The 26434-nt window shown below is 34.0% G+C and overlaps 1 protein-coding gene across 1 annotated transcript in view; it reads right to left on the minus strand.

The window, feature by feature from the left end:
* The window catches only part of LOC148956902 (uncharacterized), a 173458-nt gene that overhangs the window by 139927 nt on the left and 7097 nt on the right, over positions 1–26434 (minus strand). The window contains exon 3 of the mRNA XM_089092619.1: positions 25526–26395. Within this exon, the coding sequence (XP_088948745.1) occupies positions 25526–26395 (870 nt within the window). The remainder of the gene's footprint in view (positions 1–25525; positions 26396–26434) is intronic.

Below are 26434 nucleotides of genomic sequence, written 5' to 3' on the forward strand. Positions count from 1 at the left end.
TTAAAATGAGCTATTGAACAACCCTCTACGATGTTCCAGTGCCAAGCTATCTGTAGAAAAGAAAGAAAAGAGAAAAAAAGAAAAATATCCCGTTTAGGCAGAATGTTGTAGTAGCTGCCACTTTTCTTGATTTTCAAGCCAATATATTTCCCTTGCTGTTCAAGCCAAGGGACAGAAAGTTTCCTATACAGGGGTTTCGGACAAGGCGGTTCTAATGGTGTACTTTTTGTTTTGATCTGACTCCTCTGTTAGGAATTATGGGTTTTTATATTTCTTAACATTGGACGTGATCGTCTCTTACTAGGTTGCTAGCTACCGCTGCAACCCGGATTAGTTACTATAGATTTTTAACCCAATTAATTTCCTTTAAAATGAACTATTGAACAGCGGTAGCTAGCTACCGCTGCAACCCGGATATTATTACAAACAGGAAAAAGCCTACGGCTTTTTCTTCTTTGGAATAGTAAGAGACGAACCTCAAAGAATCAGGCAGCTAACTAAGTTCAATAGAAGCAATGGTTTGTTCTTCTAATGATCATCTTTTAATTTGGCGTTTCTTACTAGGTTGCTAGCTACCACTGCAACCCGGATTATGTAATTAATAGGTTGCAAGCTACCGCTGCAACCTAGATATTCTTATTTCTGCTAATATGGGCTAAGGTTCGTTCTTTACTGTAAAAAACTAACTCAGTCCAATATATGCAATGGTGAGCTTTTCTAATGATCGTCCCTTAATATAAACCATGGACTAAAGTTCGTTCTTTAATGTAAAAATTCGATGATCGAGCCTTTATGTAACCCGGATTAAAAAATTATTATCATATCTTATATGTAACTTTTATTTCATAAGTCTTCGATAGTCTAATGGTAGGTATGCCCACTTGTTACCTGGGAGAAGGGGGTTCGATTCCCCGTCGGGGAGAACTTTTAATATGTTGAATTAAAAGCACTATCTTTTCAATTTAAAATTTAAAAAGAAACTTGTTTATTTACATTCTAGCTAAAATAATGAAGATGATATGAATGAACCACAGTGTTCAGTTTCTTTGGACTTGAGTTCGTTTTTTAACTATAAATACAAACAGAAAAAAGCCTACGGTTTTTTCTTCTTTTAAATAGTAAGAGATGAAACTCAAACAATCAAGTAGCTAACTAAGTCCAATGTATGGAATGGTTTGTTATTCCAGTGATCGTCTTTTAATGTAAAAAAGGCACTAGATGTAGCATTTCCCTTTAAAATTAGCCGTTATAAAGCTCTCTATGATTTGGAGTGATTAGGAGTTATGGGTTTTTACATTTCTTAACATTGGACGTGATTGTCTCTTGCCAGGTAGCTAGTTACCGCTGCAACCAGGATAAGATAAACCTAATTGACAAACACCATTTATGATGAGCTATATCGGTCATTTATTTAATCCCTTATGTGTGATCTCCTAATGATTGTCTTTTAATATAACTTCAGTTACTATGGATTAAAGTTCGTTCTTTAATGTAATCATTGCCATTTCAAAATTATTTAAACACTTTATACATTCCGGTGTACAGTCTATATGAAGGTTATTTAATACTGATCGGACATTCTCCTGACTTTTCAACATTTTCCCAGCACAGTAATCACAGACAAAGAATGAATCTATGACATCCTCTTTCCAACCTGTACATTGAATTAGTTCTTCTCTGTCATCTTTGGGTATGTCCTGTTGTAGGTGTTCTAAAATCGTGGCCATCATTACATCAAAACCTTTCTTATTTGAAAGGGATCTTAGACTCTTCAATTGGTATTTTGTCTTTATCTGCTCACAACTGTCACAATGCATTGTGGGGTATACATCCCTAATGTTAGCTACCTTATCAAGGCTCTCACCAAATAATTTTATTATTGTATTTTCATCCACAGAAACTCTAATATTGCTATCACCGTAAATGAAGTCTTGACTATTATTACGACAGAGTCTACTTGACACTTCTTCTATGTAATGACTTAGTTCCTTGTACGAGCCCTCGACTTTTAGTAGATTAATATGTTGTATAATCTTACATTTTGATACTGCCTTATATACGCTATTAATGAAACAGTTCAAGACAGGAAAATGTGGAGCTAGTGCCCTTAGAGAACGCAAATAGCTCTGACATCCCTCATTTGGGCTACAGTATAACGAATGCCCATGCTTTCTTGTGTCCCTGTAATTGATTTCACAATAATCCAAGCCGCCAAGGTAGAAATTAACCACTTTGTCAGTTGAAAATTTTAATGCTATATTGTTTTCAAGGATATCAAAAAGAATTTGACATAATTCAATATCTGTCGGATAGAGCTTGCGGATATCAGGGTGACATTGCCAAGTATTCTGCTGCCCAATTTTTGGTTTTGAATGTTTACTCAGATTGTTATAGGTGACTTCAGCCATCATAATTTCCTTGTCAGATCTAGTTTTAGAGCATTTTTCAATAGTTGTCTCGTACTTTTCAGGACAGTTTGTTCTACTACACAGAGAATTTTTTGCCAAATATTCAGTAGAACTAAACGAACTGTTTAAAACACAGTTAGAAATGCTTTTTTCTTGAGTCGGTGTTCCAGGAATTTGTTCTAAATCATTAGTCTTACAAACACATTTACTAATAACCCTAACAGGCTCGTTTTCGCCATAATTGAAAAACATTGTTTTTCCTTCGCTGTTGATAGGTATGCTTGTATATATATTTTTATTGCTGCTACATAAACTGCAATTGCTCCTTCCAAAATTAATATACGAATTTTCTAAGAAGTACGCCTCCGTATATTCACTGTGTTGTCGAACATTTTCAATTGCATCTATAAACTGTTCCGCGGTTGCCAATCCATACCTTGGAAGCTTTTCGTTAAACTGACAACATTTCTTTTGGATATTGCTATGAATCTTTGCCAAAGCATTTCTAGCCGACTTTTCAACATCATCCGCTCTTTCAAAGAGAATTTTAATCTGTAAATTCGAATACTTTTCGTGATAACGATAAAACATGAGTAAAATGTTTCTCAATTTACAAAGATCAGCCTGCATTTTTGCCATCTTCTTGTATTTCTGAATGTAATTTTTCCCTTTGTCCTTATGCGTTCTTCGGTACAACCTCGCAGAGAATTTAATTTTTTCATTATAGCTTTTGTCACCCCAGTATCTACCCATTATTCTGGTAGCAACTTTTTTCTTATGTTTGTTTCGGTAATCTATATCGTTATCATACCTTTCCTTGCTCTTTTGTTTCGCTGTCTCAATTTTCCCTTCTCGATACCCCTGATCCGTAAGATACCTCTGTTTTGCTCTGTCATATTTCATTTTCTTAAAACCTGGATCACAAGACATCTTAGTAGCAATCCTTACGCGTGCTCGAGCTTTATTGCGTTTGGTGGCATTTTTATCTCTTTTAAATAAACTTTTCTGATATTTCAGGATGTTAGCTTTATTTTTTGTGTAGTAAAGTTTTCTATTAGTAGAAATTTGGATTGTTCTATTTTGATATTGTTTTTGGTTATTCTTTCTTTTTTTCCACTCGCGTGAGACCATATTTTTTCAAGGTTTAAAATTATTAAGCACACAAAATACCGTGTCGAGTATCTAAAACCTAGCATAAAACAAAACTAATTTTAAAATTTTCAGGTAATTATCTTTTTTGAATTACAAAATTATTATTATTGGTTATACACAATAAATATTTTTTCAGTTTAAATAATAAGTTTAGTGATTCTGGACTGAAAACTAAAATAATTGCAATTATGAGACAATAATATGGAGATATGTACTTTACGGGTTACAAACCAAAAAAAGCTTGGTTCCAGGATACAATAATAAATTTGAACTGAGATGAAAAAAAAATTTCTTCCAGGAGACAAAAAGCAAAACTAATTTTAGAATTTTCATGTATTTTTGTTGTTTAAATTAAAAAATTACTATTACTGATTAGGTATCATAAATATTTTTGCAGTTTACATAATAATTTTAGCGATTAAGCCAAAAAAGAAAATTTTGGTTCCAGGAGTTTCGGTTACTATTGAGACAAGTAGCTATTATTACTATAGAGTTCATTACATGGACTGTTTTATTGCTTCAAAATTCAAATATCTTTGAAAAGACTGCAGTATGAAAATACATCAAAAATGCAATTTTTTTGACAAAATTGATTCTACTTTAAAAAGTATTTTATTTTTAAATACAAAAGTGACTAGATGTTGCAATTTCCTTTAAAATGAGCTATTATACAGCTCTCTATGATTTTCCAGTGCCCAGCTAGCTGAGCAGAAAAAAAAGCGGAAAGAAAAAAATATCCCGTTTGTGGAGAATAACGTGGTAAAAGTCAATTTTCTTGATTTTCAAGCCAATATATTTTCTTTTTTATTCAAGCCAAAGGGCGGTAAGTTTCCTTTATAGAGAATTCGGACAAGGCGGTTCTAATGGTGTACTTTTTGTTTTGATCTGACTCTTTTTTTAGGAGTTGGGGGTTTTTATATTTCTTGACATTGGAGGTGATCGTCTCTTACTAGGTTGCTAGCTACCGCTGCAACCCGGATTGCTAGCTACCGCTGCAACCCGGATTATAGGAAAGAGATTGAAAATACTGCTGAGATCCTCTGCTTTTTGATTGAACGGAAAACAAAGTCACTTCCATCTCTCCATCACGGGAAGCCTGTCTATAAATTGACGAGCATTTTGATTTGGTTTCACAGTCCGCAACATATGACCGACGCTATTACACATGTAAGAGAATTCTTGCAATTGGAAGCTTTGAAAAAGAAACTGTTTGTCAAGACGAAACTTAGTATGTCTGCTAAGAAGCCTTGATTTAAAATATTCTGCATTCCTAATCCGAAAAGGTCTTGCCTTGTCACGCAAGCCATATTTGCCTTTCGGGAAAAGATTTGGAAACACTTTTAGATCAAGTTCTTCCTGAAATAAGTCTTCGCTCTCACCTTTTAGTTTCTTGATTTGAAATTGGTCAGTACCAAGATCTTTCATCTGCTTAAAATCTTCTATGAAGTCTTTTTGAAGTCTTTTGGTAAGTATGCCCACTTGTTACCTGGGAGAAGGGGGTTTGAGTCCCCGTCGGGGAGAACTTTTAATATGTTGAATTAAAAGCACTATGTTTTCAATTTAAAATTTAAAAAAGAAACTTGTTTATTTATATTCTAGCTAAAATAATGAAGATAATATGAATGAACCACAGTGTTCAGTTTCTTTGGACTTGAGCTCGTTTTTTAACTATAAATACAAACAGGAAAAAGCCTACGGCTTTTTCTTCTTTTAAATAGTAAGAGACGAAACTCAAACAATCAAGTAGCTAACTAAGTCCAATGTATGGAATGGTTTGTTATTTCAGTGATCGTCTTTTAATGTAAATTCAATTTTTACGTCACGTCGCTAATTAAGTCATATATGGTTATTAGTAGACAATAGGTTTTAGATATTACGTCATTTCACTTATTACATCATATATGGTTATTAGTAGACAATCGGTAAAATATTCGTTCTTTATTATAATATATTTCTTAACATTGGACGTGATCGTCTCTTACTAGGTTGCTAGCTACCGCTGCAACCCGGATTATTGTAATTTTAATGTAACATATCAGTTACTATGGGAGAGAGCTCGTTCTTTACTGTAAAAAATTTAAAAAAGAAACTTGTTTATTTACATTCTAGCTAAAATAATGAAGATAATATTAATGAACCACAGTATTCAGTTTCTTTGGACTTGAGCTCGTTTTTTAACTATATTCAGTAGAACTAAAAGAACTGTTTAAAACACAGTTAGAAATGCTTTTTTCTTGAGTCGGTGTTCCTGGAATTTGTTCTAAATCATTAGTCTTACAAACACATTTACTAATAACCCTAACAGGCTCGTTTTCGCCATAATTAAAAAACATTGCTTTTCCTTCGCTGTTGATAGGTATGCTTGTATATATGTTTTTATTGCTGCTACATAAACTGCAATTGCTCCTTCCAAAATTAATATACGAATTTTCAAAGAAGTACGCCTCCGTATATTCACTGTGTTGTCGAACATTTTCCATTGCATCTGTAAACTGTTCCGCAGTTGCCAATCCATACCTTGGAAGCTTTTCATTAAACTGACAACATTTCTTTTGGATATTACTATGAAGCTTTGCCAAGGAATTTCTAGCCGACTTTTCAACAGCATCCGCTCTTTCAAAGAGAATTTTAATCTGTAATTTTGAATACTTTTCGTGATCCTGGTAAAACATGCGTAAAATGTTTCTGAATTTACGAAGATCAGCCTGCATTTTTGCCATTTTCTTGTATTTCTAAATGTAATTTTTCCCTTTGTCCTCATGCCTTCTTCGGTACAACCTCGCAGAGAATTTAATTTTTTCATTATAGCTTTTGTCACCCCAGTATCTACCCATTATTCTGGTAGCAACTTTTTTCTTATGTTTGTTTCGGTAATCTTCATCATTATCATACCGTTCCCTGCTCTTTTGTCTAGCCTGCTCAATTCTTGCTTCTCTGTAATGTTCATCATTACCATACCGTTCCTTGATCTTTTGTTTGGCTGTCTCAATTTTTGAGTGTCTATAATCTTCATCATTGTGATAACGTTCCCTGCTCTTTTGTCTAGCCTGCTCAATTGTTGCTTCTCTATAAAGTTTATCATTGTGATAACGCTCCTTGATCTTTTGTTTAGCCTGCTCAATTCTTGCTTCTCTGTAATGTTCATCATTACCATACCGTTCCTTGATCTTTTGTTTGGCTGTCTCAATTTTTGCATGTCTATAATCTTCATCATTGTGATAACACATCTTGCTGTTTTCTTTTGCTCTCTCAATTATTACTTCTCGATACGCCTGGTCGGTTGAATACCTTTGTTTTGCTCTCTCAATTATTACTTCTCGATACACCTGGTCGGTTGAATACCTTTGCTTTTTTCTTTTCAAGTTACTATCTCTGTTGTTTGTGTAGTACTCTTTCTTCAACTTGCGTATAGCCTGCTTTGATCTAACCATTATTCTAATCAAGAATGAGAGAATTTTCAGTTTTGACTTTCCTTATATACTAATTATGACGTCACTCTATTCACGTCATAGCTCTAATATAAAACTATGATGACGTTCATTATTTATCTAGTAGGGTTTCAGACAAGGTATTTCTAATGATGTACTTTTGTTTTGATCTGACTCTATTTTTAGGAGTTTTGGGTTTTTATATTTCTTAGCATTGGACTGATCGTCTCTTACTAGGTTGCTAGCTACTGCTGCAACCCAAATTCACATATATATTTATTTATGAGAGGCAGCCTGGCCGAGTGGTCCAAGGCACTGGTGTTAGCCACCAGTCTCTTCAGAGGCGTGGGTTCGATTCTTACCGCTGGTATACTATTATATTTGAAAGACTGCAGTGTGAAAAGACATCAAAATGCAGTTTTTGGTGGAAAAATTTATTCTCTTTTAGAAATAATTTATTTTAGTTACTATAGATTTTTAACCCAATTAATTTCCTTTAAAATGAGCTATCGAACAACCCTCTATGATGTTCCAGTGCCAAGCTATCTCTGGATACAAAAAAAGAAAAAAAAAGAAAAAAAGAAAAAAAAGAAAGAAAATATGTAATATTTTCGATAATTTAGTTCAATAGTGTCAGGTATTCAATAGTGTCAATTATTCAATAGTATATGAAAGAACCAACTGTCGCCCATAGTAAATAAAAAAAAAATATCGAAGAACATTACAAATCGTGGTTGCAACGGTAGCAGCAACCTAGTCTGACACTAGGTAACAGCAACCACTTAAAATCTGATTCTTTTGATGTATCTATTGGTATCGAAATCCCGTTTTTTAGAGTTTCGGTTACCATTGAGCCGGGTCGCTCCTTACTTACAGTTCGTTACCACGAACTGTTTGACAAAGCAAAGTATTTTGTTTATTTTGCTTGGTCATTTTAGTTTCGGTTTTATCCTCTTTTATATTCTATTTGAACACATCATATTGTTAATTTTACATCTCTGATAAATGACGCCGTGGCGCAACAGGCTAGCAGGTTCGGCTAATAGTCGAAAGGTTGGTGGTTCAAGCCCACCCTGGGTCAATTTCTTTTAGTTTGTAATTCAGCTATCTATAAAACTGTGATACCGATGATAATTACAGAATTCCCATTTATAGTATCGATCCTTTATGTAACAAGCGGAAAGAAAAAAATATCCCGTTTGTGGAGAATAACGTGGTAAAAGTCTATTATCTTGATTTTCAAGCCAATATATTTTCTTTGTTATTCAAGCCAAAGGGCGGTAAGTTTCCTATATAGAGGATTCGGACAAGGCAGTTCTAATGGTGTACTTTTTGTTTTGATCTGACTCTTTTCTTAGGAGTTGGGGGGTTTTATATTTCTTAACATTGGAGGTGATCGTCTCTTACTAGGTTGCTAGCTACCGCTGCAACCCGGATTATTTAACTACAAATACAACTGATATATGGTCTTTTAAATAGTAAGAGACGAAACTCAAACAATCAATTTTAATGCTATATTGTTTTCAAGGATATCAAAAAGAATTTGACATAATTCAATATCCGTCGGATAGAGCTTGCAGATATCAGGGTGACATTGCCAAGTAACCTGCTGCCCAATTTTTGGTTTTGAATTTTTACTCAGATTGTTATAGGTGACTTCAGCCATCATAATTTCCTTGTCAGATCTAGTTTTAGAGCATTTTTCAATAGTTGTCTCGTACTTTTCAGGACAGTGTGTTCTACTACACAGAGAATTTTTTGCCAAATATTCAGTAGAACTAAACGAACTGTTTAAAACACAGTTAGAAATGCTTTTTTCTTGAGTCGGTGTTCCAGGAATTTGTTCTAAATCATTAGTCTTACAAACACATTTACTAATAACCCTAACAGGCTCGTTTTCGCCATAATTGAAAAACATTGCTTTTCCTTCGCTGTTGATAGGTATGCTTGTATATATATTTTTATTGCTGCTACATAAACTGCAATTGCTCCTTCCAAAATTAATATACGAATTTTCTAAGAAGTACGCCTCCGTATATTCACTGTGTTGTCGAACATTTTCCATTGCATCTATAAACTGTTCCGCAGTTGCCAATCCATACCTTGGAAGCTTTTCGTTAAACTGACAACATTTCTTTTGGATATTGCCATGAAGCTTTGCCAAAGCATTTCTAGCCGACTTTTCAACAGCATCCGCCCTTTCAAAGAGAATTTTAATCTGTAATTTCGAATACTTTTCGTGATCCCGATAAAACATGCGTAAAATGTTTCTCAATTTACAAAGATCAGCCTGCATTTTTGCCATCTTCTTGTATTTCTGAATGTAATTTTTCCCTTTGTCCTTATGCGTTCTTCGGTACAACCTCGCAGAGAATTTAATTTTTTCATTATAGCTTTTGTCACCCCAGTATCTACCCATTATTCTGGTAGCAACTTTTTTCTTATGTTTGTTTCGGTAATCTATATCGTTATCATACCGTTCCTTGCTCTTTTGTTTCGCTGTCTCAATTTTCCTTCTCGATACCCCTGATCCGTAAGATACCTCTGTTTTGCTCTGTCATATTTCATTTTCTTAAATCCTGGATCACAAGACATCTTAGTAGCAATCCTTACGCGTGCTCGAGCTTTATTGCGTTTGGTGGCATTTTTATCTCTTTTAAATAAACTTTTCTTATATTTCAGGATGTTAGCTTTATTTTTTGTGTAGTAAAGTTTTCTATTAGTAGAAATTTGGATTGTTCTATTTTGATATTGTTTTTGGTTATTCTTTCTTTTTTTCCACTCGCGTGAGACCATATTTTTTCAAGATTTAAAATTATTAAGCACACAAAATCCCGTGTCGAGTATCTAAAACCTAGCATAAAACAAAACTAATTTTAAAATTTTCAGGTATTTATCTTGTTTGAATTACAAAATTAGTATTATTGGTTAGACACCATAAATATTTTTGCAGTTTAAATAATAAGTTTAGTGATTCTGGACTGAAAACTAAAATAATTGCAATTGTGAGACAATAATATGGAGATATGTACTTTACGGGTTACAGGATACAATAATAAATTTGAACTGAGATGAAAAAAAAATTTCTTCCAGGAGACAAAAAGCAAAACTAATTTTAGAATTTTCATGTATTTTGTTTGTTTAAATTAAAAAATTACTATTACTGATTAGGCATCATAAATATTTTTGCAGGTCAATTTCTTTTAGTTTGTAATTCAGCTATCTATAAAACTGTGATACCGATGATAATTACAGAATTCCCATTTATAGTATCGATCCTTTATGTAATTATACAACATATATCGATCCTTTATTTAACAATGAATTAAAATCGTTTAATTTAAAATTCAAATAAGCTAGAGGTCGATCTTTACTATATTCTTTAATGTAATTTTATATTTCTTAACATCAGACGTGATCGTCTCTTATTAGGTTGCTAGTTACCACTGCAACCCGGTTGCCTATACAAGTTGGTATACGCAACAGTTCGTTCTTTATTGTATCGTCTCTTACTAGGTTGCTAGCTACCGCAGCAACCCGGATTACAAACAGGAAAAAGCCTACGGTTTTTTCTTAGTTTGAGTAGTAAGAGACGAATTTCAGAGAATAAAGCATGTAAGTCAATTATTGCACCATACTCTAGAAAAGTTTACCGATGATAATACTGCCACTAAAGCTAGAGCTACTACTTTTAATTAATATTTCAGATACTATGAGCAAGCGTTCCTTCTTTATTATAATAACACTTAAGTTACTATGGGTTCAGTTCGTTCCTTATTGTAAATTTTTACCTTTGTCCTTATGCGTTCTTCGGTACAACCTCGCAGAGAATTTAATTTTTACATTATAGCTTTTGTCACCCCAGTATCTAAACATTATTCTGGTAGCAACTTTTTTCTTATGTTTGTTTCGGTAATCTATATCGTTATCATACCGTTCCTTGCTCTTTTGTTTGGCTGTCTCAATTTTCGCATGTATATAAACTACATCATTACAATAACGTTGTTTGTCACTATCAATTTTCGCATTTCGATACGCCTGGTCGGTTGAATACCTTTGCTTTTCTCTTTTCAAGATGCTATCTCTGTTTTTTTGGTAGTACTCTTTTTTTAACTTGCGTGTAGCTTGTTTGATTGAAACCATTACGCAACCATTAGTTGAATTTTTATGTCCCGTATCAAGTATCAACAACCTAACAAAAAATTAAACTAATTTTTAAATTTTCAGGTATTTTTCTAGACTAAATTAAAAGATTAAAACTATTGTTCAGACACCATAAATATTTTTGCAGTTTATAACTTTAGCAATTCTGAACTAAAAACGAAAATAAAATAAAAATTAATTTTTTCAAGTTTTACGTCACGTCGCTCATTAAGTCATATATGGTTATTAGTACACAATAGGTTTTAGATATTACGTCATGTCACTTATTACGTCATATATGGTTATTAGTAGATAATCGGTAAAATATTCGTTCTTTATTATAATTCTCGATACACCTGGACGGTTGAATACCTTTGCTTTTGGTTTTTCTTATATTTAATGCGGTAATCTTCATCATTGTGATAACTATCCTTGAACTTTTGTTTGGCTGTCTCAATTTTTGCATGTCTATAATCTTCATCATTGAGATAGCACATCTTGCTGTTTTGTTTTGCTCTCTCAATTATTACTTCTCGATACGCCTGGTCGGTTGAATACCTTTGCTTTTTTCTTTTCAATCTGTTGTTTGTGCCTTTGCTTTTTTCATCTCTGTTGTTTGTGTAGTACTGTTTTTTCAACTTGCGTATAGCTTGCTTGATTGAAACCATTATGTAATTATGAATGAGAACATTTACAGTTCTGACGCTTCTTATATAGTAATTATGACGTCACGGCGTAAGGATTTTATTGACGTCATAGCGCAATTTGATATTATTTCATGACGTCTTCAGAAACAACAATATATTTTCGTGTTTTTCTATTCACGTCATAGCTCTAATATAAAACAATGACGACATTCAATATTTATCTAGTAGGGTTTCAGACAAGGTAATTCTAATGATGTACTTTTGTTTTGATTTGACTCTATTTTTAGGAGTTTTGTTATATTTCTTAGCATTGGACTGATCGTCTCTTACTAGATTCGGAGGCGTGGGTTCAAATCTTACCGCTGGTATACGATTGTGTTTGAAAGACTGCAGTGTGAAAAGACATCAAAAATGCAGTTTTTGGTGGAAAAATTTATTCTCTTTTACAAATAATTTATTTTAGTTACTATAGATTTTTAACCCAAATAATTTCCTTTAAAATGAGCTATTGAACAACCCTCTACGATGTTCCAGTGCCAAGCTATCTGTGGAAAAGAAAAAAAAAGAAAAAAATATCCCGTTTGGGGAGAATAACGTGGTTAAAGTCAATTTTCTTGATTTTCAAGCCATTATATTTCCCTTGCTGTTCAAGCCAAGGGACAGAAAGTTTCCTATACAGGGGTTTTGGACAATGCGGTTCTAATGGTGTACTTTTTGTTTTGATCTGACTCCTTTGTTAGGAACTATGGGTTTTTATATTTCTTAACATTGGACGTGATCGTCTCTTACTAGGTTGCTAGCTACCGCTGCAACTCGGATACAGTTTTGACGTTTCTTATATAGTAATTATGAAGTCACTGCATCAAAAATACAGTTTTTATTGGAAAAATTTATTCTCTTTTATAAATAATTCTTTTTAATTACTATAGGTTTTTAACCTAACTAATTTCCTTTGGGATGAGCTATTGAAGAACCTTCTACGATGTTCCTGTGCCAAGCTATCTATGGATACAAAAAAAAGAGAACAAAATATCACGTGTGGGAAGAATAGTGTAGTTAAAGTCAAGTTTCTTGATTTTCAAGCCACTATATTTCCCTTGCTGTTCAAGCCAAGGCACAGAAAGTTTCCTATGAACGGGTTTGGGACAAGGCGGTTCTAATGGTGTACTTTTTCTTTTGATCTGACTCCTTTTTTAGGAGCTATGGGTTTTTATATTTCTTAACATTGGACGTGATCGTCTCTTACTAGGTTGCTAGCTACATCTGCAACCCGGATTCTTCGGTACAACCTCGCAGAGAATTTAATTTTTTAGCTTTTGTCACCCCAGTATCGGATTATGATGAGCTATATCGGTCCTTTATGTAAAAATTATTATCATATCTTATATGTAACTTTTATTTTATAAGTCTTTGATAGTCTAATGGTAAGTATGCCCACTTGTTACCTGGGAGAAGGGGATTCGATTCCCCGTCGGGGAGAACTTTTAATATGTTGAATTAAAAGCAATATCTTTTCAATTTAAAATTTAAAAAAGAAACTTGTTTATTTACATTCTAGCTAAAATAATGAAGATAATATAAATGAACCACAGTGTTCAGTTTATTTGGACTTGAGTTCGTTTTTTAACTATAAATACAAACAGGAAAAAGCCTACGGCTTTTTCTTCTTTTAAATAGTAAGAGACGAAACTCAAACAAACAAGTAGCTAACTAAGTCCAATGTATGGAATGGTTTGTTATTTCAGTGATCGTCTTTTAATGTAAAAATATAAATTCTGTAATCTTAACTATAGTGAAGTTGCGTATGCAAGTTAGTATAGGGAAGAGTTCGATCTTTATTATAAAACTCAAATATCTTTGAATAGACTGCAGGATGAAAATACATCAAAAATGCAATTTTTTTGACAAAATTGAGTCTACTTTAAAAATTTTTAATTAAAAAAGTGACTAGATGTTGAAATTTCATTTAAAATGAGCTATTATACAGATCTGTATGAATTTCCAGTGCCCAGCTAGTTGAGGAGGAAAATCAAGCGGAATGAAAAAAATATCCCGTTTGTGGAGAATAACTTGGTTAAAGTCAATTTTCTTGATTTTCAAGCCAATATATTTTCTTTGTTATTCAAGCCAAAGAGTGATAAGTTGCCTTAATAGGGGTTTTGGACAAGGTGGTTGTAATAGTGTAATTTTTGTTTTGATCTGACTCTTTTCTCAGGAGTTAGGGGTTTTTATATTTCTTAACATTGGACTTGATCGTCTCTTACTAGGTTACTAGCTACCGCTGCAACCTGGATTGCTAGCTACCGCTGCAACCCGGAAAATACGATGAAATAATAATATGCATATGGTTCTTAAATCATGCTGTTTTATAGTCCCATATGGTGTAGTGGATAGGATAGCTGGATTTCGTCTAGAAGGCCCGGGTTCGATTCCCGGTATTGGAAAATTTTTAACTCTATAATCTTCGAACATTAGAAGCTCTAAACCTTTTATAATTTATAATGAACCACATCGATCCTTTATGTAATGTAACTACACCTGGAACCACCATATATCAGTTAGTATGGGAAAGAGATCGTTCTTTACTGTAAATTATAGGAAAGAGATTGAAAATACTGCTGAGATCCTCTGCTTTTTGATTGAACGGAAAACAAAGTCACTTCCATCTCTCCATCACGGGAAGCCTGTCTATAAATTGACGAGCATTTTCATTTGGTTTCACAGTCCGCAACATATGACCGACGCTATTACACATGTAAGAGAATTCTTGCAATTGGAAGCTTTGAAAAAGAAACTGTTTGTCAAGACGAAACTTAGTATGTCTGCTAAGAAGCCTTGATTTAAAATATTCTGCATTCCTAATCCGAAAAGGTCTTGCCTTGTCACGCAAGCCATATTTGCCTTTCGGGAAAAGATTTGGAAACACTTTTAGATCAAGTTCTTCCAGAAATAAGTCTTCGGTCTCACCTTTTAGTTTCTTGATTTGAAATTGGTCAGTACCAAGATCTTTCATCTGCTTAAAATCTTCTATGAAGTCTTTTTGAAGTCTTTTGGTAAGTATGCCCACTTGTTACCTGGGAGAAGGGGGTTTGATTCCCCGTCGGGGAGAACTTTTAATATGTTGAATTAAAAGCACTATCTTTTCAATTTAAAATTTAAAAAAGAAACTTGTTTATTTATATTCTAGCTAAAATAATGAAGATAATATGACTGAACCACAGTGTTCAGTTTCTTTGGACTTGAGCTCGTTTTTTAACTATAAATACAAACAGGAAAAAGCCTACGGCTTTTTCTTCTTTTAAATAGTAAGAGACGAAACTCAAACAATCAAGTAGCTAACTAAGTCCAATGTATGGAATGGTTTGTTATTTCAGTGATCGTCTTTTAATGTAAATTCAATTTTTACGTCACGTCGCTAATTAAGTCATATATGGTTATTAGTAGACAATAGGTTTTAGATATTACGTCATTTCACTTATTACGTCATATATGGTTATTAGTAGACAATCGGTAAAATATTCGTTCTTTATTATAATATATTTCTTAACATTGGACGTGATCGTCTCTTACTAGGTTGCTAGCTACCGCTGCAACCCGGATTATTGTAATTTTAATGTAACATATCAGTTACTATGGGAGAGAGATCGTTCTTTACTGTAAAAAATTTAAAAAAGAAACTTGTTTATTTACATTCTAGCTAAAATAATGAAGATAATATTAATGAACCACAGTATTCAGTTTCTTTGGACTTGAGTTCGTTTTTTAACTATATTCAGTAGAACTAAAAGAACTGTTTAAAACACAGTTAGAAATGTTTTTTTCTTGAGTCGGTGTTCCTGGAATTTGTTCTAAATCATTAGTCTTACAAGCACATTTACTAATAACCCTAACAGGCTCGTTTTCGCCATAATTAAAAAACATTGCTTTTCCTTCGCTGTTGATAGGTATGCTTGTATATATGTTTTTATTGCTGCTACATAAACTGCAATTGCTCCTTCCAAAATTAATATACGAATTTTCAAAGAAGTACGCCTCCGTATATTCACTGTGTTGTCGAACATTTTCCATTGCATCTGTAAACTGTTCCGCAGTTGCCAATCCATACCTTGGAAGCTTTTCATTAAACTGACAACATTTCTTTTGGATATTACTATGAAGCTTTGCCAAGGAATTTCTAGCCGACTTTTCAACAGCATCCGCTCTTTCAAAGAGAATTTTAATCTGTAATTTTGAATACTTTTCGTGATCCTGGTAAAACATGCGTAAAATGTTTCTCAATTTATGAAGATCAGCCTGCATTTTTGCCATTTTCTTGTATTTCTGAATGTAATTTTTCCCTTTGTCCTTATGCGTTCTTCGGTGCAACCTCGCAGAGAATTTAATTTTTTCATTATAGCTTTTGTCACCCCAGTATCTACCCATTATTCTGGTAGCAACTTTTTTCTTATGTTTGTTTCGGTAATCTTCATCATTATCATACCGTTCCCTGCTCTTTTGTCTAGCCTGCTCAATTCTTGCTTCTCTGTAATGTTCATCATTACCATACCGTTCCTTGATCTTTTGTTTGGCTGTCTCAATTTGTGCGTGTCTATAATCTTCATCATTGTGATAACGTTCCCTGCTCTTTTGTCTAGCCTGCTCAATTGTTGCTTCTCTATAAAGTTTATCATTGTGATAACGCTCCTTGATCTTTTGTTTAGCCTGCTCAATTCTTGCTTCTCTGTAATGTTCATCATTACCATACCGTTCCTTGATCTTTTGTTTGGCTGTCTCAATTTTTGCATGTCTATAATCTTCATCATTGTGATAACACATCTTGCTGTTTTCTTTTGCTCTCTCAATTATTACTTCTCGATACGCCTGGTCGGTTGAATACCTTTGTTTTGCTCTCTCAATTATTACTTCACGATACACCTGGTCGGTTGAATACCTTTGCTTTTTTCTTTTCAAGTTACTATCTCTTTTGTTTGTGTAGTACTCTTTCTTCAACTTGCGTATAGCCTGCTTTGATCTAACCATTATTCTAATCAAGAATGAGAGAATTTTCAGTTTTGACTTTCCTTATATACTAATTATGACGTCACTCTATTCACGTCATAGCTCTAATATAAAACTATGATGACGTTCATTATTTATCTAGTAGGGTTTCAGACAAGGTATTTCTAATGATGTACTTTTGTTTTGATCTGACTCTATTTTTAGGAGTTTTGGGTTTTTATATTTCTTAGCATTGGACTGATCGTCTCTTACTAGGTTGCTAGCTACTGCTGCAACCCAAATTCACATATATATTTATTTATGAGAGGCAGCCTGGCCGAGTGGTCCAAGGCACTGGTGTTAGCCACCAGTCTCTTCAGAGGCGTGGGTTCAATTCTTACCGCTGGTATACGATTATATTTGAAAGACTGCAGTGTGAAAAGACATCAAAATGCAGTTTTTGGTGGAAAATTTTATTCTCTTTTAGAAATAATTTATTTTAGTTACTATAGATTTTTAACCCAATTAATTTCCTTTAAAATGAGCTATTGAACAACCCTCTACGATGTTCCAGTGCCAAGCTATCTCTGGATACAAAAAAAGAAAAAAAGAAAAAAAAAAAAAAAAAGAAAAAAATATCCCGTTTAGGCAGAATGTTGTAGTAGCTGCCACTTTTCTTGATTTTCAAGCCAATATATTTCCCTTGCTGTTCAAGCCAAGGGACAGAAATTTTACTATGCAGGGGTTTCGGACAAGGCGGTTCTAATGGTGTACTTTTTGTTTTGATCTGACTCTTTTTTTTAAGAACTATGGGTTTTTATATTTCTTAACATTGGACGTGATCTCTTACTAGGTTGCTAGCTACCGCTGCAACCCGGATAACTGGTATACGATTATGTTTGAGAGACTGCAGTGTGAAAAGACATCAAAAATGCAGTTTTTGGTAGAAAAATCTATTCTCTTATAGAAATAATTTATTTTAGTTACTATAGATTTTTAAACCAACTAATTTCCTTTAAAATGAGCTATTGAACAACCCTCTACGATGTTCCAGTGCCAAGCTATCTGTGGAAAAGAAAAAAAAAGAAAAAAATATCCCGTTTGGGGAGAATAACGCGGTTAAAGTCAATTTTCTTGATTTTCAAGCCAATATATTTCCCTTGCTGTTCAAGCCAAGGGACAGAAAGTTTCCTAAAAAGGGGTCTCGGACAAGACGGTTCTAATGGTGTACTTTTTGTTTTGATCTGACTGCTTTTTTAGGAGCTTTGGTTTTTATATTTCTTAACATTGGACGTGATCGTCTCTTACTAGGTTGCTAGCTACCGCTGCAACCCGGAAATACAAACAGGAAAAAACCTACGGCTTTTTTTTCTTTGAAATAGTAAGAGACGAAACTCAAACAATCAAGTAGCTAACTAAGTCCAATGTATGGAATGGTTTGTTACTTCAGTGATCGTCTTTTAATGTAATAAAAAAAATATAAATACTGTAATCTTAACTATAGTAAAGTTGCGTATGCAAGTTAGTATAGGGAAGAGTTTGATCTTTATTATACTGGAAACAAAGAAAAGAGAAAAAAATACCCCGTTTAGGCAGAATGTTGTAGTAGCTGCCACTTTTCTTGATTTTTTAGTACTGATTTTTTAACTTGTGTGTAGCTTGCTTTGATCTAACCATTATGTATTCATGAATGAGACCATTTACAGTTTTGACGTTTCTTATATAGTAATTATGACGTCACTGCATTAAAAATACAGTTTTTATTGGAAAAATTTATTCTCTTTTAGAAATAATTTATTTTAGTTACTATAGATTTTTAACCCAATTAATTTCCTTTAAAATGAGCTATTGAACAACCCTCTACGATGTTCCAGTGCCAAGCTATCTCTGGATACAAAAAAGAAAAAAAAAAGAAAAAAATATCTCGTTTGGGGAGAATAACGTGGTTAAAGTCAATTTTCTCGATTTTCAAGCCAATATATTTCCCTTGCTGTTCAAGCCAAGGGACAGAAAGTTTCCTATACAGGGGTTTCGGACAAGGCGGTTCTAATGGTGTACTTTTTGTTTTGATCTGACTCCTGCTTTAGGAGCTATGGGTTTTTATATTTCTTAACATTGGACGTGATCGTCTCTTACTAGGTTGCTAGCTACCGCTGCAACCCGGAAAAATTTAAAAAAGAAACTTGTTTATTTACATTCTAGCTAAAATAATGAAGATAATATTAATGAACCACAGTGTTCAGTTTCTTTGGACTTGAGTTCGTTTTTTAACTATAAATACAAACAGGAAAAAGCCTATGGCTTTTTCTTCTTTTAAATAGTAAGAGACGAAACTCAAACAATCAAGTAGCTAACTAAGTCCAATGTATGGAATGGTTTGTTACTTCAGTGATCGTCTTTTAATGTAATTTTTTAAGAACTATGGGTTTTTATATTTCTTAACATTGGACGTGATCGTCTCTTACTAGGTTGCTAGCTACCGCTGCAACCCGGATATAAAAAGCGGAAAGAAAAAAATATCCCGTTTGTGGAGAATAACGTGGTAAAAGTCAATTTTCTTGATTTTCAAGCCAATATATTTTCTTTGTTATTCAAGCCAAAGGGCGGTAAGTTTCCTTTATAGAGGATTCGGAGAAGGCGGTTCTAATGGTGTACTTTTTGTTTTAATCTGACTCTTTTTTAAGGAGTTGGGGGGTTTTATATTTCTTAACATTGGAGGTGATCGTCTCTTACTAGGTTGCTAGCTACCGCTGCAACCCGGATGAACTTTCTTTACTCAGGCAGTGCTAGAGCGCTGTCTATGATAATAAACTGATTACACACAGGAAAAAGCCTACGGCTTTTTCTTCTTTGAAATAGTAAGAGACGCGTCTCAAGCAATCAAGTAGCTAGCTAATTCCAATGTATACAATTGTTTGTTATTCCAATGATCGTCTTTTATTGTAAAAACAGGAAAAAGCCTACGGCTTTTTCTTCTTTTAAGAAGTAAGAGACGAAACTCAAACAATCAAGTAGCTAACTAAGTCCAATGTATGGAATGGTTTGTTATTTCAGTGATTTACTAACCTATACTATAGTTAAGTGGCCTATATAATTTAGTATAGGCAAGAGGTCGTTCTTTATTATAAACTATGTAATGACTTAGTTCCTTGTACGAGCCCTCGACTTTTAGTAGACAGAAAGTTTCCTATACAGGGGTTTCGGACAAGGCGGTTCTAATGGTGTAATTTTTGTTTTTATCTGACTCCTTTTTTAGGAACTATGGGTTTTTATATTTCTTAACATTGGACGTGATCGTCTCTTACTAGGTTGCTAGCTACCACTGCAACCCGGATTTACTGTAATTTCCTTTAAAATGAGCTATTGAACAACTATCTACGATGTTCCAGTGCCAAGCTATCTCTGGAAACAAAGAAAAGAGAAAAAAATATCCCGTTTAGGCAGAATGTTGTAGTAGTTGCCACTTTTCTTGATTTTTTAGTACTGATTTTTTAACTTGCGTGTAGCTTGCTTTGATCTAACCATTATGTATTCATGAATGAGACCATTTACCGTTTTGACGTTTCTTATATAGTAATTATGACGTCACTGCATCAAAAATACAGTTTTTGGTGGAAAAATTTATTTTCTTTTAGAAATAATTTATTTTAGTTACTATAGATTTTTAACCCAATTAATTTCCTTTAAAATGAGCTATTGAACAACCCTCTACGATGTTCCAGTGCCAAGCTATCTCTGGATACAAAGAAAAGAGAAAAAAAAGAAAAAAAATATCCCGTTTGGGGAGAATAACGTGGTTAAAGTCAATTTTCTTGATTTTCAAGCCAATATATTTCCCTTGCTGTTCAAGCCATTGGACAGAAAGTTTCCTATGAAGGGGTTTCGGACATGGCGGTTCTAATGGTGTACTTTTTGTTTTGATCTGACTCCTTTTTTAGGAACTATGGGTTTTTATATGTCTTAACATTGGACGTGATCGTCTCTTACTAGGTTGCATCAATTACTAGGTTGCACACTTCAATTCTAATTTCTCCAGAGAAAATAAAAATCTTCCACTTCAATTATTTATTTTTACAAAGACACCAAGAAATTTAAAGTTCTATTCTAAATTTTTCCATAGAAGTATAAAAAGGTTCCACTTCAGTTCAGATGTTTAGTAATAGTTCATAGTGATAGAGAAATACAAAGTCGACCAGGGGGGATTTTCCGGCGAGTATGGTTAGGTTAGGTTAGACTAGATTAAGTTAGGTTAGATTAGGTTAGGTTAAGTCAGGTTAGGTATGTTAGGCTAGCTAAGTTAGGATAGGTTAGCTACTAAACATCTCTCCATGTTTAAGTTAGGTTAGGTTAGGTTAGATTAAGTTATGTTAGGTTAAGTTAAGTTAGGTTAGGTTAGCCTACGTACGTGCGCGTATTTGGGCTAACCTAACTTAACCTAACCAAACATAACTTAATCTAGCCTAACCTAACATAACTTAAACATGGAGAGATGTTTACTAGCTAACCTAACCTAACTTAGCTAACCTAACTTACCTAACCTAACCTAACCTAGCCTAATCTAACCTAACTTAATCTAGTCTAACCTAACCTAACCATACTTGCCGGAAAATCCCCCCAGGTCGACTTTGTATTTCTCTCTCACTATGTATGCTTGCGGGTGTAGCAAACGTACTCAATGGTTGCTCTTACATTGGAAGCGGCTTTCCCAGTGGTACTCCATGGTAGGTTATCGAGACTATCTAGATTATTGTGTGTATTAAATCAGTAATTTTTTACCATTGGAAGGATAAAAATGTACAATATATTTTATAAAGAATAGATAAAAATTAATTATTCGCCGAAATTTTACTCACATGATAAAGTCATTGTTGTCTTGAATGCTGTCAAAGAGTTATATTGGAACTATGGGACAATTAGTAGTGGAGATATAATTGGGAATGTGTGCCTATGTTGTCATGACAGTGAGGAGTTAACTTCCTTTGGAGTAGTCAAGAATTTTCATCGTTCAAAAGGTGGATATGTGAAAGTATCATTTCCAGAAAAGTTAGTGCTCAAAGAGAATGCCAACTTAAAAATAATAGTTGATGAAGATGGGCAACTTCTAGCTAATGGCTCTGGTAACATGTTAGCCGTTGATAGATCTTATTGTCATATTTCCGGTGTTAGCATTCGAATGAAATCAGTAAGGAAAAGAATGGCCTATTGCTGCACCAACATTATAAATCATATCTTGTCAACGTGCCAAAACTGTTGCCTCTGTAAAAATGTCAACTTATTGTCTAATCGAGAGCCATTAACTTATGGTTTAATAAAGATTTCTTATATATACGTTTGTTGATAGATAAGCAGAGACAAGGGATTTTTCTTGGAAAAATTACGTCGCTATTGTAGTGGCCAGTAATCAAATCGCTTGTAAAGCTTTCTGGTTTGTTTTGAGAATGTGCTTCTTCGTATAGCTTTCTATGAACTTTGGTGAAGTTATACCTTTTCCTATATCCTTCCGTGCTATTTACTGAAGCTATATCTTTGTGTATGGATTCGTTGTGGATTTAGAGTTTACGGTTATCGTTGCGGTTCGATGTGGTTTTTGTTTGCAGTTATCGGTTCCCTATTTTCTGCTAACACACCCTTCTAATCTGAGACAAAAAAAATTCGTTAACCCACTTTCAAGTGAGTAACCTGACAAAGCAAGAATGCAAAATAATTTTTTGTTTCAGTGAGGTCTATCTGGCAGGTATACTTGTATCTCAACATGAAGTGTAAATTTGGTCTGTTTTATTTTGGGTCTATTGTGAGACCCAATTGTTGGGTCTATCCTACACTGGTATAGTGAGAAGAATCCTAGTTGTCTAATTGTCTTCAAAGTCTTGTGGACATAAAGTCAGTCATAGAGTTTTCAAAACCTTTCATTTGGGGTCTCCAATCGCCTTCAAATAGCTAATCCCATTCTTCTTTTTTCGTAAGTTCTTTGTAGTCCTGCAGTGAAATTGGCAAAACAGGTTTATCATACTTGTCTTTTATAAATATGAAAGGGTTTTTAATTGGATTTTCAAATTTAATGTTCTGCCACAAATTTTTATTGTCAACCTTACTACAGCAGAAACAGCAAAAAAGCACACTTATTATAAATCTAATCAACGAAACTATATGCTTTACTAAAAGGCGGAATAGGTACATCCAGTACTCGGGCTGTGCTCCCTGAGCTAAAAAAATAAATAATACTGGAATTATCAAAACAACATAGACTGTAGGAAGGGTTTTAGTTATGTCAACCAACTTAGAATCACATGGAGTAGTGTATGTACTATTGTTATCTCCAGTCCTTATGCAAGCCATAATTACGTCATTATCTCCTTTTCTGCAACAGGATATTGGTACCTTTAAGTCCAAACTATTTGAATTTTTCAGCTGATCTCTATAAAAAAGAGAGTGAATCTGGTAGCTTTCAATAGCTCCTTTTGGCTCACTAACTCCACAGCATTCAGTGTTGTATTGCAGGAGATCTAAGTACATGCTAAAATATTGTTTTTGTTCAGGGTATGGATTATACTGATTCATCAGAAGGGACACAATTAGCTTTGCTGTCATTGTTGGAACATATTGTACGCTTAGGATCCATATGATGATTCCAGAACCAATAACTATAAGATAAATACAGCCTAATAGTGTCATGAAGAAATATAAGAATGTTACAACTTCAAAGATCGCTCCCAAAATGAGACAAACTGCACATAATACAATCAGTGCATCAAACGCTCCTTGAAAGTGTTTTTTAAATTCTATAGATGGTTCAACTTCTCTTTGAATTGGAATAAGGTGTCGCAATTTGTTCCACCGAAAGATAATCAAGATGCATATTACTGCCAACAACACTAAGATTGACAGTGTTTTTATCACAATTTTTGCCCAAGTAAATTTAGGTTTAACTTCTGAAATATTTGAGAAAAAGTCTATGGTGCTGGTAAAGCCAGAAGAAACGAACGCTGCTGTTGATGACACCGTGCCAGCTACTGCACCAGCTCCTCCGATAATTGTGGCAGCAACTGCTGTTGCTTTTTTAGGATCTTTCTTTAGGATGCCTTTTATTTGTTTTAATTTCATCTGTTTAAATTAATCTGAATAATTAAACAAGCCAGTGCTCCCAATCTCACCTGAGATAGAATTTATTAAAAAAAAAATTATTAACATAGTTAGAACTATGTGTTACATATAATCCCTTTTACAATTCCACACAAATATTTTTGCTATTTAAAGAATTTTGCTATAGAAAGCTAGAAAAATTGTTATCAGCTTAAAAGATTTGTTGTATTACATTTCCTTTTACTTGCATTTAAAATATCAACTTTTTTGTATTCATATTTTTATCAGTTTCACAAAATAGAAACATTGTTATTACCTAGAATGATTTGCAATACATGTTCCATTTTAAAGTTAATTAACCCCATTAATTTCCTTTAAATGAGCCATTGAACAACTCTCTACGATGTTCCAATGCCATGCTATCTGTTTAATTACTTACCTAAACTATAATTAAGTGGCGTATAAAATTTAGTATAGGCAAGAGTTTGTTCTTTATTAGATACGAATTTTTTACCGGGATTACGAAAAATATTCAAAATTAAAGATTAAAATTATCTCTGAAAGAATGGATTTTGTTGAAAAGTCAGCTAGAGATGCTTTCGCAAAACTTCATAGTAATATCCAAAAGAAATGTTGCATGTTTAGTGAAAAGCTTCCAAGGTATGAACCGGCAACTGTGGAACAGTTTATAGATGTAATGGGAAATTTTATAGATCACTGTGAATATATGGAGGCATAATTGTTCTTTACTTAGTTTCAGCTTTAATTCGATGATCCAGACTTTATGTACTAACTACATCCAAAGACGATGACGTCATTGTTTAATATTGTATATAAAAAATTAAGTTTTTCGTAAAAAAAATTAATTAAAAAAAAATTAAGTACAAATAGCGCTAGATCTAGAGATTTCCTTTAAAATGAGCCATTGAACAACTCTCTACGATGTTCCAGTGCCAAGCTATCTGTGGAAAATAAAGAAAAAAATATCCCGTTTGTGGAGAATAACGTGGTTAAAGTCAATTTTCTTGATTATCAAGCCAATATATTTTCTTTGTTATTCAAGTCGCAGGGCGGTAAGTTTCCTTTATAGGGGTTTCGGACAAGGCGGTTCTAATGGTGTACTTTTTGTTTTGATCTGACTCTGTTCTTAGGAGTTAGGGGTTTTTATATTTCTTAACATTGGACGTGATCGTCTCTTACTAGGTTGCTAGCTACCGCTGCAACCCGGATGATCATCTCTTAATAGGCTGCTAGCTGCCACGGCAACCCTGATGCGCAGGTGGTTAAGGTAAATAGAGGTAAATTAAATATTGTTTTAAGGTCTCTGGTATGTTCATTCTTTTAACTTCGTCCACTGTATCAGTACAATATAAATGCTCCATGACTAAATACCGGCACATTGACTGAAGTGACCAGTCAGCGTCATTGAAGGCAAGTTTCCATAGTTTCCAAAACCATTTCTTCTTTGGTGGTAGTCCTGGAGTATTACTATTTCCTACTAAATGCTTGATTATTTTCTGGTATTCCTCTTTAACATCTATAGGCAACTTTGAATGATAAACTGTCTCATTTTCAAAAAAACATTGGGCTATGGCAAAATATTCTTTGAATGAACGATTTTTTAACGCAATGATTAAGGCTGTTCTTCTTTTGAAAATTTTCTTTTGATTTTGTGTATATTCAATGTCACTTATTGCATTTAGGTCGGCTCCATTGTTCAGCAGCAGTTGGCAAATATCCAGATTACCTTTTTCAGCAGCAAAATGCAAAGCCGTTTCGTTGAACAAGGTGCTTTTCACATTTGGGTCAGCTCCTTTCCTCAAAAGCAGTTGACAAATGTTCTCTGCGCCTAAATCAGCAGCAAAATGTAGAGATGTTTTGTTGTATGGGCCACATTTTGCATTTGGGTTGGCTCCATAGCTCAGAAGCAGTTGACAAATATCCAGTGCGCCTCTAAGAGTAGCATCATGCAAAGGTGTTCTGTTGAATAAGGAGCTTTTCACATTTGGGTTAGCTCCATTCTTCAAAAGCATTTGAAAAATATCGACTGTACCTTCTTCAGCAGCAAAATGTAGAGCTGTTTTGTTGTACCTACCGCCTTTCACGTTTGGGTTGGCTCCATTGCTAAGCAGCAGTTGACAAATATCGAATTTGCCTTTTTCAATAGCATAAGCCAAAGGTGTTTTGTTGTCCGGGCCACATTTCACATTTGGTCTGGCTCCTTTAGTTAGCAGCAGTTGACAAATATCGAATTTGCCATTTTCAATAGCATAAGCCAAAGGTGTTTCGTTGTACCATCCACCTTTCACATTTGGTCTGGCTCCTTTAGTTAGCAGCAGTTGACAAATATCGAATTTGCCGTTTTCAATAGCATAAGCCAAAGGTGTTTCGTTGTACGGGCCACCTTTCACATTTGGTCTGGCTCCTTTAGTTAGCAGCAGTTTACATATATTGAAATAACCATTTTCAACAGAAAAATGCAGAGGTGTTATTTTTCTGAAAGCCGATGCATTTGGGTCGGCTCCGTAGCTCAGCAGTAGTTGACAAATAGCCAGTTTGTCTTTTTCTGCAATGGAGATAAGTTCCGCCGGTTTGGACC

The sequence above is a fragment of the Artemia sp. Qi Xiang Cuo genome, chromosome 1 (genome assembly GCF_049724085.1).
Source record: "Artemia sp. Qi Xiang Cuo chromosome 1, ASM4972408v1, whole genome shotgun sequence".
In the NCBI taxonomy this organism is placed as follows: domain Eukaryota; kingdom Metazoa; phylum Arthropoda; class Branchiopoda; order Anostraca; family Artemiidae; genus Artemia; species Artemia sp. Qi Xiang Cuo.